This window comes from Cervus elaphus, chromosome 7, assembly GCF_910594005.1.
Source record: "Cervus elaphus chromosome 7, mCerEla1.1, whole genome shotgun sequence".
Lineage (NCBI taxonomy): Eukaryota > Metazoa > Chordata > Mammalia > Artiodactyla > Cervidae > Cervus > Cervus elaphus.
This window is the reverse complement of record NC_057821.1, coordinates 29,199,797-29,216,403: the sequence shown is the minus strand read 5'-3', so window position 1 is coordinate 29,216,403 and position 16,607 is coordinate 29,199,797. Positions and strand designations below refer to the sequence as shown.

The 16,607-nt window shown below is 46.0% G+C and overlaps 1 protein-coding gene across 12 annotated transcripts in view; it reads left to right on the top strand.

Moving 5' to 3' along the window:
* The window catches only part of LOC122697341 (BOLA class I histocompatibility antigen, alpha chain BL3-7), a 256,855-nt gene that overhangs the window by 74,256 nt on the left and 165,992 nt on the right, over positions 1 to 16,607 (top strand). For 3 of the 12 annotated variants that reach the window (XM_043908106.1, XM_043908104.1, XM_043908075.1), the window contains exon 8: positions 10,494 to 10,903. The exons of 1 other annotated variant lie outside the window; for it this stretch is intronic. In XM_043908106.1, coding sequence (XP_043764041.1) covers positions 10,494 to 10,498 — 5 coding nt within the window. In that variant the 3' untranslated portion in view covers positions 10,499 to 10,903. Of the gene's footprint in view, positions 1 to 7,119; positions 7,241 to 7,553; positions 7,824 to 8,024; positions 8,301 to 9,186; positions 9,463 to 9,578; positions 9,684 to 10,110; positions 10,144 to 10,282; positions 10,405 to 10,493; positions 10,904 to 16,607 lie in introns of those variants that run through there. 8 more of the 12 variants (XM_043908085.1, XM_043908072.1, XM_043908103.1 and 5 more) reach the window with 8 other exon arrangements.

Genomic DNA, 16,607 nt, shown 5'->3' with positions numbered 1-16,607 from the left:
TGAAGCCAAAGTCCTTGGTTATTTAGTGGGGAGAGAAATGTCCATGTCAGGGTGTATTTTGGGTGACAGTTCGGGCTTTGAATTTGACACTGATGGACACCAGCTTGTGTGCACAGCACTGACCCGCCGCTGGGAGCCTGAGGAGAGCCTGGGCAGGTCTCTGGGGAGAAGGTCAGAGGGGAGCGCAGGTGTCCAGGCATCAGCCCTGTGGCCACACGGGGGCACGACCACTCTTCTCTCCAGTTCTGCACGGGCAAGGCAGAGGGTGCATTATGGTCTTAGTCAGTCAGAGATGGCTGCCCTGGTCCAATGAGGGGGTGAAGGTGTTTTCTGAGCAGCTCTGGGGTCAGGCTTGAGGGTACAGCAAGGATTAGAGCAGAGGAGAGCCCTGGAGCCGTCCCTGTTTCTCAGGTTTCCATCTTTTCTCTCCATGTCTCCTCTCTGAAGCTCATTGATGAAAACATCCTGGAAAGTTGATAACTGCTTCTTCCACTTCCTGTTCCTTTCTAGTTGATATTAAAATGTTTTCATTTTAGTATAGTTTGAGATTTACCAAAAAGTAGCAAAGTTAGTAGAGAGTTACTATGTATCCCACACTCTGTGAGGACATTTTATACCACCATCACACATTCCTCACAGCTGATGACTAATATTGATACAGTGTTAATAAACTCCAGAATTTATTTGGACTTTATTAGTTTTCCTATAACCTGAACCAGGATCCTATCAAAGACAGATATTTAGTCTGAATTGTGTCTCCTTCAGGCTCCTCTGTCTGGCTGTGACAGTCACACAGACTTCTCTTGTTTTTGATGACTTTGATGTTTTGGGGAGTACTGCTCAGAGACATAGTAGAACATCTTTCGAATTGACTGGAGCAAAGGGTTTTGGGGAGGAGGGTCACAGAGATGAGTGACATTCTCCAGTCACCAAGGGTATACACTGTCCACTGGGATATCACTAATAAGTTCACTTCATCACCTGGCTAAGGCACATTTCCATGGTTTCTTTGTGAACGTCTATTTTTACTTCCCCACTTTTAATGCTGTAGTCTTTAGAAGAAAGTCACTATGTGCAGCCCACACTTAAGGGGCGCTCTGACATACACATGGGTGTGCAGAGGTTTCTGCAAATATAAGTTTTCAAATGAGTTGGAGAAATACTAGATTGATCAGTAGACAGGATGGAGAGTTTCTGTGTAGCTTCATTAGAAACCGCTGACTCTCATTTCTCGTGGCTACACTGCTTCCTATTCCTGCCCCAGTGAGTGAGGGTTTCTGCAGCTCTGCATCCTGCTGCTGCTCCAACCTTGGCATCACCAGTTCTTAAACTGTAGATGTTCCATCAGGTTAGAAGCACATTACTGTCTTTTTCATTTACCTTTCCTAACAACATAAGATGTTTAGCATCTTTTCATATACATTTCCATTGTTATATCTTCTAGAAGAAGTGTCTGTTCAGACTTTGTTTTTAAATTGTTATTTTCATTTTGTTGAGTTGAGGAGTTCTATGTATATTCTAAAACAAAGTCCTTTATCAGATTTCCCTGATGGGCTTCCTGGGTGGCTCAGATGGTAAAGCATCTGTCTACAATGCAGGAGACCCAGGTTCCATCCCTGGGTTGGGAAGATCACCTGGAGAAGGAAATAGCAACCCACTCCAGTACTCTTACCTGGAAATTCCCATGGATGGAAGAGCCTGGTAGGCTACAGTCCACAGGGTCGCAAAGAGTCAGACATGACTGAGTGACTTCACTTTCTTTCTTTCACTTTATCAGATAAGTGAATTTATAATAATTTCTCCCAGGCTGTGGCCTGAGCTCTTCTACTGACCTAACAGTATTCATTAATGAACAGTATATTTTTCTGGAAAGAAAAATGAAAAATGTCTAACTGCAATTGTTTCTGAGTAGAGGACTTGAGTGAATGGGGAGTAAGGGGAAGAACATGAATTACTTATTTTTGTATATGCTTGAGTATCTTTTCAATTCTCTTGTGTGCTGGTAAATAATGCTTTCAAAAATTACAGGGGATTAAAAATCCCTTACATTTGTAAACACTTGACAGGTCACCTTCAGCTCATACCCTAGGACGTACATTCTGATCCTCTAGCTGGGCTGGAGCTCACCACCCATCTGTGTTGTTCTCCTGTTGGACATAAGTCATCTCACAGAAGATCAGCATCAGACAAGGACATCTGAGTGCATGACACAGAGAGACAAAACCAGAACACGACGGCATTCTGTCTGAGCTCAGACCAACCAGGCAGCCCTGTGCCCTCACCATGTACCAAACCTCCCCCTGAGCTGATCCAGAGACCACCGCCTCCTCCCAGTCACCGCTGTGTCCTCGCTCTAGTCTGCCCTCCCTACAGCAGAGGCTCTGAGGTGCCCAGTCCTGGAATTGCCCCCGCTTCCCGACAACGCCCAGTCTAGAGTGAGCCAGTCTTCCATAGACGCTTCTCAAAATCAAAGCCCACATCCTGTATATCAGCGGTCCTCAACTTTTTGGCAACAGGAACTGATTTCATGCAAGACAATTTTTCATGGACCACGGATGGGAGGAATGGTTTCAGGATGATACAAGCACAGTATTTTTATTGTACACTTTATTTCTAATCTAATGTTGGCACTGATCTGATAGGAGGTACCGGTCCAACCTCAGAGTTTGGGGACTCCTGGCTGTATATGTTCTAACACCTTACAAGGACACCATCGTCCCTGATGCTCTGTGATCTCCCTCGCTCTATCCAGTATGAATCCAACTTGATTGCCCACAGATTTGCTCCTGGTGGTCTTTGGTGGAAGAACATTGAGACATGTCACCTGTTTGCCAAAAATGTTTATGTGTCTCCATTGGAATAGGGGTATATGTTTGTGTCTTGTGAGTGTCTGATTGACATAGTAAAGATTTATATGCTTTGATGATTTTAATCTTTGGTTCAAAAAACTGTTCATTCCACAAGTGTAAAAAATTTATGTATATTTTTGTCTAGGAGAGAGGGGTCCAAGGGTGAAGGGAAACAGAACTGATGGAATTTGGGGAGAAAGTATAGCAGGAGCAGTAAGTAAAAAGTAGTAAGGTGGTGGATTCTAACATTGTATCTTCTGCTTCACAACCTCATAAGTATGTACAAGTCCCTCAAAGTATTGATATCTGTTGTGTTCAATAAACACATCCTCTTGGGCTAAATGAGGACTTCTGTGTGTCCTTATGTTTACCAAGTTAAGGAAAACACCAAGAGCTCAAGGATTATATCTAGTGATGGGCAGTTTTGAACATTTACGACCTTAGGGTAATAAACCATGGTTTGGCTAATGCTGGAACACTCTATCTGTTAAAATACCCATTAAAGAAGATTTCAGAGCATGCTGTATTTAAAGCTATATCTAAGACCTGCACAGACAAAGCCATGACTTCAATATTAAGATTATTTTAATGTGCATCAACCTATGAGTCACAGTATCTTTTAGGGGAAAAAGATGGGAGATTAATTAACACCATTCTAGATATGGATTGACCAATATGATAGGTTGTAGCCACATATTGCTATTTAAATTAAAATAAATAAAAGTGCTCAGCACAACAGAAACTTTAAGGTGTAAATAGCCTCATGTAGCTACTGGCTACCTGACTGGACAGCACAGACACAGAACAATTCTTTCACCACAGAATGTTCTCTTGGAATGGACTGTCCTTCATGATTTGTTGACCTCAAGTCAGGTGCATTAGACCACATGAGATGAAAGGGCCAATATTATTTTTCTTAGACACTACATCAGATTTCTGTCGGGGATATAAATACATATTAAACTGGTGTGTAACAAAATCAAAGTAGGTTATGAGTGGGTCTGGCGCCTTCTGTTCCCAGATCCAAAGGGGAAACACCTGTCCCCCCACCTCCCTTCCCAGACTGAGGACACTCTCTGGCATCACTTTCTAGGGGGTGAGTTCTCTCCTAGAGGACCCAGGGGCAGGACCCTCAGTTAAGTTTGGGGAGTCAGGGAGTTCAGCTCAGGAAAAAGCATTTTCCGAAATGAAGAGGAGGCAAAGGCAGATATCAGTTGGGAGATGCGCTGGTTCATTCAGAACAGCAGTTCTCAGAGTGTGGTCTGTGGAACCCTTGATGTCACTGAGACCCTTTCATGAGATCCCTGAGGTGAAAGCTACTTTCATAGCATCACTCAGATATTATTTGACTTCTCACTATGTTGACATTTGCTTTGATGTATCACTTAGCAGTAACAGACTATGGTAGCAAACTGCACTAGTAACTACTTTCACCAAAGCTTTCTTGTAGAAAAAAAGAAAACCAATAATCAGGTTTGCTTTAAAACATCCAGAATGACACAATAAAAATCCTTATCTGTCCTTAATAAACCAAAATGGAAAAAAATATGAAAAAGAATATATATACATATATACACATGTATAAGTGAATCACTCTGCTGTACAGCACAAATTAATATTATAAATCAAATATCCTTCAATAAAATAAATTTTTTTTAAAATAAAGTAAATAAAAATGCTTATGTTTCCTAATCATCATTCTTAAATACACATTTTGAAAGCATCTTCTGTGATGAGATGGAAAGTACACACTGAGCACTTCTACTAAATTTCAAAGTCCTGTGGCCCAAGGAAAAATTCTGTGTGCTCTGAACTACCCTCTTTCACATGGAAAACAACTGTTCTTGAAAGAATGAATGAGCAGAAAGATCTGTATAATTTAGTGAAACAATGTATTACTTTGTAAAAAATATTGTATTAGTACAAGAGATGTTCAAAGAGCAAAATAGGCATATAGATTTTAATGTAACAGAATAGAAAATAGTCAATGATATTGTTTCAGGTCCACTGCTGAAAAATCCTTTGAGAAACTACAATTTGTATAGTTTTACTTTTGTATCCAAGATGAACATCCACAATTATCTGAAAAGTTTATTCCTACATATGTGCGGGCTTTTTCACTTTCACAGACTACAATCAAAATAACAGATTCAATGCAGACACAAACCTGAAAATCCAGTGATCTCCTAGTGAAAGAGACAGGAAAGATACTTGGAAACAATGGAAAAAGCTCTATGCTTCTCACTACCCTGTTTATTCTGGGAACTAGTTATTCATATTAAACACAATGATTATTAATATTATAGCCAGCCTTTAGGACTTCCCTGGTGGCTCAGACGGTAAAGCGTCTGCCTACAATGTGGGAGACTCGCTTTCGATCCCTGTGTTGGGAAGATCCTCTGGAAAAGGAAATGGCAACCCATTCCAGTACTCTTGCCTGGAAAATCCCATGGACAGAGGAGTCCGGTAGGCTACAATGCATGCGGTCGCAAAGTGTTGGACATGACTGAGCGACTAAACTTTCTTTCTATTAATATTATTCTAAATAAAGAAACAATAATCTTTAAAGTGTATTATTTGTAGTATGGAAAATATGCATAGAAGTGGTCACATAATACTATCCTTGGGGTCCTCACTAATTTGTAAGATTGTGTAGATATTTTAATCAAAATCTCAAACAGCCCCAGAGCTAGGACTCAGGGAGACAGGGGGACAAAGAGCTCTTGGAGGAGAGTTCAGTTCAGTTCAGTCGCTCAGTCATGTCCGACTCTTTGTGACCCCATGGACTGCAGCATGCCAGGCCTCCCTGTCCATCACCATCTCCTGGAGCTTGCTCAGACTCATGTCCATTGAGTCAGTGATGTCATCCAACCATCTTATCCTCTGTCATCCCCTTCTCCTCCTGCCTTCAATCTGGTTCAGCATAGGGGTCTTCTTCAATGAGTCAGTTCTTTACATCAGCTGGCCAAAGATTGGAGCTTCAGCTTCAGCATCAGTCCTTCCAATGAACACCCAGGACTGATTTCTTTTCAGATTTCATAGTTTATCTCCTTGCAGTCCAAGGGACTCTCAAGAGCCTTCTCCAACACCGCAGTTCAAAAGCATCAATTCTTCAGTGCCCAGCTTTCTTTACAGTCCAGCCCTCACATCCACACATGACTACTGGAAAAAACAGCTTTGACTAGATGGACCTTTGTTGGCAAAGTAATGTCTCTGATTTTTAACATATTGTTTAGGTGTAGATTTTCTTCCAAGTAGCAAGCATCTTTTAATTTCATGGCTGCAGTCACCATCTGCATGATTTTGGAGCCCCCAAAAATAAAGTCTGCCACTATTTCCATTGTTTCCCCATTTATTTGCCATGAAGTGATGGGACCACATGCCATGACCTTAGTTTTCTGAATGTTGAGCTTGAAGCCAACTTTTTCACTCCTCTCTTTCACTTTCATCAAGAGGCTCTTTAGCTCCTCTTTGCTTTCTGCTGTAAGGGTGGTGTCATCTGCATATCTGAGGTTATGATATTTCTCCTGGCCATCTTTATTCCAGCTTGTGCTTCATCCAGCCCAGCATGTCACATGATGTACTCTGCATGTAAGTTAAATGAGCAGGGTGACAATATACAGCCTTGACATACTCCTTTTCCAATTTGTAACCAGTCTGTGTTCCATGTCCAGTTCCAACTGCAGCTTCTTGACCTGCACACAGTTTTCTCAAGATGGTAGGTCAGGTGGTCTGGTATTCCGATCTATTGAAGAATTTTCCACTGTTTCTTTTGATCCACACAAAGGCTTTGGCATAGTCCATAAAGCAGAAGTAGATGTTTGCTCTCTTGCTTTTTCCTTGTTCCAGGGGATGTTGGCACTTTGATCTCTGGCTCCTCTGGCTTTTCTAAATCCAGCTTGAATATCTGAAGTTTAGGGTTCACGTTCTGTTGAAGCCTGGTTTGGAGAATTTTAAGCATTACTTTGCTAGCCTGTGAGATGGGTGCAATTATTGGGTAGTTTGAACATTCTACCTAGCAGGAGGGGAGGGATCAGGGCAAAGTCCCAGGTCCCTGGAGCGCAAGCCGCTCAGGATCTCAGGGTCAAGGGTGGAATCAGGGGCTGGGACGCTCCGTGTTGGGGGTTCCCCGTCTCCCCGAGTTTCACTTTCTCTCTCACAACCTGTTTAGCCCTGCTGCCTGGACACTCGTGACGCGGCCCCAGTTCTCACTGCCACTGGGTGCCAGGTTTCTAGAAAAACCAATCAGCGTCTCCGCGGATCCCGGTTATAAAGTCTCCACCGACCCGCCCAGACTGCTACTTCCCAGACCCAGAGGATGCGAGTCTTGGGGCCGGGAACCTTTCTCCTGCTCCTTTCGGGGATCCTGGTCCTGACGAAAACCCGGGCTGGTGAGTGCGGGGTCGGGAGGGAACGACCTCTGCGGGGAAGGGCGAGGGGACCGCCCGGGAGTCTCGGCGGGCAGGATCCCAGGGACTGAGCGGCCCCGACGCCCTGCCCAGACCCGCCCCCTCCCCGGGTCCCGGCCTGTCCCTTCTTGCTTCCCGACCCCTCCTTTCTACCCCTTTCGAAGATCCGGCCGGTTTTCGACCTCTTCCAGCTCACTGGCCCTCCGCCCCCTCCGCCCTCCCGTCCCCATCACCTCGGAACCGGGACCCGCGCCGGGAGAAGTGTCGGGCCGGTCTCACCCCTTCCCGCCCCCAGGCTCCCACTCCATGAGGTATTTCTACACCGGCGTATCCCGGCCCGGCCTCGGGGAGCCCCGCTTCATCGCCGTCGGCTACGTGGACGACACGCAGTTCGTGCGGTTCGACAGCGACGCCCCGGATCCGAGGGAAGAACCGCGGGCGCTGTGGGTGGAGCAGGAGGGGCCCGAGTATTGGGATCGAAACACGAGAATCTACAAGGACTCCGCACAGATTTTCCGAGAGGGCCTGAACACCCTGCGCGGCTACTACAACCAGAGCGAGGCCGGTGAGCGACGCGGGTCCGGGTCCGGGTCACGACCCCCATCCCCAGGGACCGGCCGGGGTCGCCCCGAGTCTGCGGGTCCGAGGGTCACCCCAACACTGCGGAACACACCCGGCACCCCGACCCGGGAGGAGCCGGTGGGGACTTGACCCGGTTTCATTTTCAGTTTGGGTTTAATCACCGCGGGTGGTCGGGGCGGGTCAGGGTCTCACACCTACCAGTGGGGGTACGGCTGCTACGTGGGGCCGGACAGGCGTCTCCTTCGCGGCTTCTCGCAGGACGCCTACGACGGCAGAGATTACATCGCCCTGAACGAGGACCTGCGCTCCTGGACCGCGGCGGACACGGCGGCTCAGATCACCAAGCGCAAGTGGGAGGCGGCAGGTGCTGCGGAGAGAGAGAGGAACTACCTGGAGGGCCGCTGCGTGGAGGGGCTCCACAGACACCTGGAGCACGGGAAGGACACGCTGCTGCGCGCAGGTACGAGGGGCGCGGGGCCTCCCTGATCTCCCCGCGGGCTGGAGCTGGCTTCCCACGAGGAGAGGAAAATGGGGTCCCTGGGGGAACAGCGCCCCAGGTTCTTGTCAGGAGAGCGAGGAATCTGCCCAAGTTTTCATATTCTGTACAAGACAGTCACCAGTGGCCCCACTTCTCTGAAGGACAATTAAGGAATCCACTGTCTTTGAGGAAGAAGCAGGAAACAAACCATCCCTGAAATAGCTGGTCGGCGGTGCCCTTTGACCCTGGCCGCCAGCTTGTGATCCATGACTTTCTTTCTCAAGACATGTTCTCACCCTGAGAGCATCTAAGGAGGCCTGGCTCCAGCTTTTCTGAGTCACTCAGCCTCCACCAGTCTGTATTCTCCCCCTCAGACTTTTAGAGCTCCTATCCTAGTCTCTCATTCTAGAAATTTCCAAGGACTAATATAGATCATCCCTGATCTCTGATTTGAGGCTGTTATCTAGCTCTTGTGCACTTTTTTCAACACCATGGTCTTGAATGTTCCATAGCTCAGCTGGTAAAAAAGTTCATAATACATCTGGGGATCTGATGTACAGCCTGGTGACTATAGTTAATAATAATCCTGTATTGTATACTTTAAAATTGATCAGAATCATTCTCATCACCCCTGTCAAACAGACACATACATAAGGTAAGTTGATGAATACATTAATTACCTTCACAGTGTAGATATATATGAAAGCAACATGTAGTACACTTTAAATGTGTATAGTTTATGTTACGTATACCTCAGTAAAGCTGGGGGAAAAATCACTGTTCTATCCTTTCTCAGGATGGTCACATGATGCTGCTTCAGTGACCCATGGAGGTAACACAAACTGTAAATTTTCTGATTCTTCCTCAGACCCTCCAAAGGCGCATGTGACCCGTCACCCCATCTCTGACCATGAGGTCACCCTGAGGTGCTGGGCCCTGGGCTTCTACCCTGAGGAGATCTCACTGACCTGGCAGCGCAATGGGGAGGACCAGACCCAGGACATGGAGCTTGTGGAGACCAGGCCTTCAGGGGACAGGACCTTCCAGAAGTGGGCAGCCCTGGTGGTACCTTCTGGAGAGGAGCAAAGATACACGTGCCATGTGCAGCACGAGGGGCTTCAGGAGCCCCTCAACCTGAGATGGGGTAAGGAGGGATATGGGGCTGGAGCTTCCTCTCAGATAAAGCAGGAGCCCTTCAGGACTCAGTTCAGCAAGGTCAGGACTCAAGCCTGATGTCGGCCTCTTCCCTTTCCTCCACAGAACCTCCTCAGACCTCCTTCCTCACCGTGGGCATCATTGTTGCCCTGGTTCTCCTCGTGATGGCTGTGGTGGCTGGAGCTGTGATCTGGAGGAAGAAGCGTTCAGGTAGGGAAAGGGAAGGAGTGATCTGAGTTTTCCTGTCTCACTGGGGGTTTCAAGCCCAGGTAGACGTTTACCTGCCTGGTTATTGGAAAGTATGCTCCACACACGCGTGGAGTATGGAGCTCATGCTAACATTTTGCTTTTCTAAAGCATGTATGAAAATGAAAGAGAAATTTTTCGCCTTCCTAATTCCAGTTGGGGGCCAAGTTTTCAGCACTTGAAGGTCAGAGGGAGATCCTTGCTGAGGACAGACCTCCAGGAAGTCAGATGGCCCAGTCCTTACACGTTTCCCTTCTCTGTGTTCCTGATCCTATCATGAGTTTTGACCACAGTTCCAGAAAGTTCTCTAGGGTCCAGGACTAGGGGTTCGTCTAGGGTCTCATGACTCAGCCTTCTCCCTGGCCTCTCACGTGGTATTTTCTTCTCACAGGTGAAAAAGGACGGATCTACACCCAGGCTGCAAGTAAGTATGAAGGGGATGATTCCTGAGACCCTTGTGAGGGTGCAGACAGGAGGCCATGGGGGGCTCATTGTCCTCAAAGTTCCTTCTCTAGTTTCTCTCCTGTGGGTTCTGACCACGTCCTGGTCTTGTTCTCCTCCAGGCTGTGACAGTGCCCTGGGCTCTGATGTGTCTCTCACGGTTCCTAAAGGTGAGACCCTGGAGGGTCTAGATTGGAAGGGGGATTGGGGCAGAGGGGACACATTGGGCGGCAGGGATCTTTGAGTGGGACATGTGAGCATGTGGGGGGCTGTGGAGAATGTGAGTGCTTACATGACCGACCTGAACTGGTTCCTGATTCTTTTCTCTCACAGTGTGAGACAGCTGCCTTGTGGGGACTGAGTGATGCTCGGTCCCACTTTGTGACATCAGATCCCAGGACCCCTCTTTCTGCAGCTGCATCTGAGTGTGTCTGTGCTCCTAATAGCATAACGTGAAGAGGTGGGGAGACTTCCCACCCCTGCCCACTGCGCCCCCTCCCCACCCGGACCTGTGTTCTCCTCCCTCATCCACTGTCCTGTTCCATCAGAGACGAGGCTGGGCCGTGTCAATCCATGTCTGCTTCATATGCACTGAGTAATGATGTCATATTTCCTTACTGAAAATAAAATCTGTATATATGAATTTGTTCTTTGAAATTAGTGCCATGAAGGGGTATCAGATAATAAAGCTGAGGATTCCTTAAGTTTGAAAGAGGAAATAAATTGAAACACTGAGAACTTTCCAGATTCATCCACATGTTTTTGTGCTGAGTCAGCTGCAGGAGGGACAGGAGGAGGCTGTGAGGAGCTGAGTGTGGACAGGGCCTGTGCGCAGTCAGTGATCAGTGCCTGGTGGGCATGCACACACTGCCCATGCGCTGCCCGTCGTCACTCCTGGACTGGGTCCTCTTCTCCATTCCTTTGTCCTTGTCCCTTCAGTAAATCCTTGTCCTGCCAAGCACCTGTGATCATGAACTCAGAAGTCACCTGGGCCTTGTATCTCCAGGACCAGGGGCAGGGTGCGTTTCTTAAACAGTCAGCCTAGGATTAGGCCTTGGACCAATCCTTAGCACCTGTCTTTTTTTTAATGTGTTTATATTTTGCTTATTTATTTATTGCTATTATTGGTGGTGGTGTACCGACTGTTCTATTTCATGTGTAGAGTCCTGGTCTCATTTTTCTCTGGTGACCCCATCTCTGACAGCAGCAGGAGTCACTTTGCCTCTCATTGCCCCACAAGTCCGAGAGATCCATGCACACAGGATCTCAGCGATGTCAAGAGAGAAATTTCAGAGGCATCCAGTTCTTGCCCTCCTTCTAGAGATTTTGCTGGATTTTTCTTTCCAACTTTTCTCCATCTTTTTAAAGGAACCACATGCTGGAACTTACAAAGAGGAGGGACCCAATCTTTTCATGTCTTGACTTAATTCTTGCTGGACTTCTCTCTTCTCTGCAATCTGCCCCCTCTTCTGCCCTTACCTCTAAGGCTGCTGTAGGTTCCCATCTCAACTCATGGATTTAGAAAGCAGAGTCTAATAAAATCACAGCAGGTTGAATATAGGAGCCGGAAGCAGAGGATCTTCTTTCCTGAAGAGATAAAAGAGCCTCGTGTGTGGTGTGCAGGCTGATTGGTGTGGGAGGGAAGGGAGATCAGCCTTTGTGAGTAAACTACAGGCAGCATTGAGGTCAGTGCGAATGGATGTTGTGCTGTAACTGCCATGAGACAGCATGTGGCCTGAGCTCACATTAATAAAGACTCGGTATCTAGAATAGGGAAGTGCTTTACACTAACCATTCATTGAACTGATATTTGTTGTGTGACAGAGACATGACACCATCTTTCAGCATCTAGGAGAACTCAATGAACTGACAACAGACAAACATTGTCCACGATGTGCAGTGTGTTCTAGGAGAAGGGGCAGAGCATGTACTATGAGCCTAGTAAGGGAGGGAAGTGTTTCCTGTACAGGTTGGTAAGTGCTCTGAGGAAGGTGACCCAGAGTATAAGTGTGGCGGGGCAGGGAAGGTGACTGTGTTACTAGGCTTGACAGTGGGCCCCATTGAGAAGGTGACCTTTAAGTAAAGATGTGAAGAACATGAAGGAATGTCCACAAGGACATCTAGGGGAGGTTCTCTCCAGGCAGAGGAGCCTCCATTGCAAATGCATGAGGGCAGGAGGGTGTCTGTGTTCAAGGGAGAGCCAGGAGGCAGCTGTGGCTGAAGGAAAAGGAATTGCAATGAGATCCCATGTCCGGCCAGATCCTGTGTGCCTCCAGGATGTGAGAAGGGGGTTGATTTTTATCTCAGCAAGCTATGGAGTTATAGGATGATTGGAACAGAGGAGGACCTGGTGTGACTGCTCTCTAGAAGCATCAGTCAGGCTGCCGTGCAGAGTCAGGAGGTGAAGGGAGAGGGAGGTGTAGAGGAGACTCTAGGAAACAGCGCAGGGGCCAGGTGGGGATGCTGGTGCTTCTCCTGGGTGTGAGCAGGGAAGATGATGGAGAGTGAGTGGATTCGTGATCTATTCTGAAAGTACATTTACAGCATTTCCTAGTGGAGTAAATCTGAGTTATGAGAAAGCGTGAAGGAGGACCACAAAATTTGAGATTTGCAAGTAAGCATGTGGGACGCCTACTGTGGAAATGAGGGGACTCTGGAAGGAGCATATTTGAGAAGGCATCACCATCAGCATTTGGTTTAGGAAAGTGGCAACTGAATTAGGTTTACTAGTCTAGGGTTTAGGTGAGATGACTGGAGAAATAGATGGAAGAGGTGACACCATATAAATGATGTTTAAAGCCTTGAGAACAGATGAGGGGACAGATGAGGGGAGAATTGGCTATAAAAGCAGAAGGGCGAGGACTGAATCCTGAATCCCCCGCGCTATGGGAACTGATCAGACCACACTCCTGAGCAGACGGCACCATTCTGACACCACGTCAAGATGGAACATGGAAAGGAGTCCTGAAGGACATGAAGGAATGTCCTTCACCTGCACTCCTCTTAGAGACAGAAGGTCTGGAATAGACTTATAGCACAGTTGGTGGTGATCTTCAGATCACACATTTCAGAGCAAGAACACAGAACTGGATTCCCACCTGGCCGCGCACCACCCTCCCCTTACGGCTTGTTCATAATAGATTCCTGAACTCTCTGCCCTACACTCTGAGAAGGTGGATCTGGGGAGAGTCCTGAGTATTTTGTAACAATCTCTACAAGCAGTCCTGAGCAGACTGGGATCCACTGATGTTAAAGATCAGAGAATAATTAAGGTGGGGCGGGGTCTTAAACACACATTTCAATGTTTATTTCCTGAGAGGAAAATAACAAAACATTTGGTACGAGTTACATGTAGTTTCATCCGTGTGCTATCACCAGGCTGAAAATTTAGGACGTGATTATCAGCTCACCATAGAGTCTCTGAGTTGCTAAGAGAGTAGATCTAAATTTTCTCCACACATGCAGAAGAGGTAATGATGTGACATGATTCAGTTGTCAGATAATGCTATGGTGGTGATTATTTTTCAGTACAGAAGTGTATAAAATCAACAGTTGTACACCATAAACTGACTCAATATTTTATATCAATCAAAATAAAGCAGAAGGTAAAGTCTCTGAATCCTTGTTCTCTGAGATTTCCCTACATGTATTCTTAGGTAGTTCTGGGTGGGGAAAAAAAGATTTGGAATTGTTCTAAATGGAACAGAGAGAGGCATACTTGTGGTTTGGGGTTTATTTCAGGGAAAACCGCTGACCAGCCCTGAGGCACAGCCGGGAACAGAATCCTCACCCCACCCGGGTCGGGTCCCACACAGGAACCCCTTCCCCGCAGGTGAGCACAGACACCACTGTTCACGCGCTGTCAGCCCTGATGCTGGACAACGGGCCCTGTGGCTATGGGTCTTCATGGGACCCATACACATATACTGACATTTTATTGCATGTTAACTTTTTTAATTTAGGCAATGCCAAAGAAAGGCAATACCAAAGAATGTTCAAACTACTGCACAGTAGCACTCATCTCACATGCTAGCAAAGTAATACTCAACATTCTCCAAGTTAGGCTTCAACAGTATGCACACCTAGAACTTCCAGATGTATAAGCTGGATTTAGAAAAGGCAGAGGAACCAGAGATCAAAGTGCCAACATCCGTTGGATCATAGAAAAAGCAAGAGAGTTCCAGAAAAAGATCTACTTTTGCTTTATTGACTACACCAAAGCCTTTGACTGTGTGGATCACAATGAACTGTGGAAAATTCCTCAAGAGATGCGAATACCAGAACACCTTACCTGCCTCCTGAGAAACCGGTATGCAGGTCAAGAGGCAATAATTCGAACCGGACATGGAACAACAGACTGGTTCCAAATTGAGAAAGGAGTACATCAAGGCTATATATTGCCACCCTGCTCATTTAACTTATATGCAGAGTGAAAAGTGAAAGTGAAAGTTGTTCAGTCGTGTCCAACTCTGTGACCCCATGGACTGTCCATGAAATTCTCTAGGCCAGAATACCGGAGTAGGTAGCCTTTCCCATCTCCAGTGGATCTTCCTGACCCAAGAATCGAACCTGAGTCTCCTGCATTGCAGGCGAATTCTTTACCAACTGAGCTATCAGGGAAGCCCTATATGCAGAATACATCATGCAAAATGCTGGGCTGGATGAAGCACCAGCTGGAATCAAGATTGCCGGGAGAAATATCAATAACCACAAATATGCAGATGACAACACCCTTAAGGCAGAAAGCAAAGAGGAACTGAGGAGCTTCTTGATGAGAGTGGAAGAGGAGAGTGAAAAACTTGGCTTAAAACTCAACATTCAGAAAACTAAGATCATGGCATCCAGTCCCATCATTTCATGGGAAATAGATAGGGAAACATTGGAAACAGTGACAGACTTTATTTTCTTGGGCTCCAAAATCACTGCAGATGGTGACTGCAGCCATGAAATTAAGACACTTGCTCCTTGGAAGAAAAGCTATGACCAACATAGACAGCATATTCCAAAGCAGAGACATTACTTTGCCAACAAAGTTCTGTCTAATCAACGCTATGGTTTTTCCAGTGACTACTGGAATGTAGGGATGTGAGAGTTGATCCATAAAGAAGGATGAGCACCAGAAAATTGATGCTTTTGAAGTGTGGGGTTGGAGAAGACTCTTGAGAGTCCCTTGGACTGCAAGGAGATCCAACCAGTCCACCCTAAAGGAAATCAGTCCTGAATATTCATTGAAAGGACTGATGCTGAAGGTGAAACTCCAATACTTTGGCCACCTCATGTGAACAACTGACTCATTTGAAAAGGTCCTGATGCTGGGCAAGATTGAAGCCACGAGGAGAAGGGGACAACAGAGGATGAGATACTTGGATGGCATCACCAACTCAATGGACATGAGTTTGAGCAAACTCCGGGAGTTTGTGTTGGACAGGGAAGCCTGCTGTGCTGCAATCCATGGGGTTGCAAAGAGTCAGATATGACTGAACGACCGAACTGAACTTTTGTATTTCTTTGTATATGCATTTTTATGGGTAAAGTATCCAAAAAAATGATCAATTTACATGTGACCCACACAAATGTCTTTAAAAGTACTAAACACCAAGCTATAATCTCTAGTCCATGAGGAGTAAAAATCCAATAGTCTTAGCGGATCTAATGACATGATAAAAATGCTCATCTTTTTCTTGGCAATTACCAGTCTGGGTCAAGATAAGGTAGTTTACTTGCTTATGCTCACTTTCAATGTCTGTCTGTTTCTTACTGTGAGCTGATAACAAGCATTTCACAAATCAGCACTGGCTCACAGAAGAGATAAAGTATCTTTGGTTTAGGTGGACTTGTATTCTCACAACTACCCTGCTGCCAGAAAAATAGAAGGATTGAAAAAAATAGGCCTTGGAGATTCCATTTTGAGTAACAGGGTTGGCCTGGTTTTAAAGTGTCCTTGTCCAGTGAAAGCAAATAAAAATAATAGATTAACTATAAAAAGCTTCCATAAGTACAGTACCAAGAGAATCAATGTTTAGGCCAAAATATAAATGTGGGGAATATTTCAGAGGGAGAAGTTGTTTTTATCCTCAGGGCATTAGCCAAATCTGGGGAAAATCTTCCCTTTGGTTTTCTCAAGCTTATGAGCTGTAATAGGAAATGTAACCCAGAGCTTATTCATGTGGGGAGCATAGGTGACATCCCCTCCTTGAAAATTCAGAAACCAAGATTCGTATCCTCATAGAGGATGTGGAGTTTAGAACCATGGAACCTGCTAGTGGGAATATAAAATGGTGTTGCAAAATAGTCTGGAAATTCTTCCAAGTTTGAACCTAGTGTTACTCTAGGACTCATAAATTCCATTCCTAGGTATTTACCTTGGAGAAATGAAAATGGTAGTCTACACCACAATGTTTGTAGCTGACATTCATAGCAGCGTTAATCATGATAGCCAATCAGCAG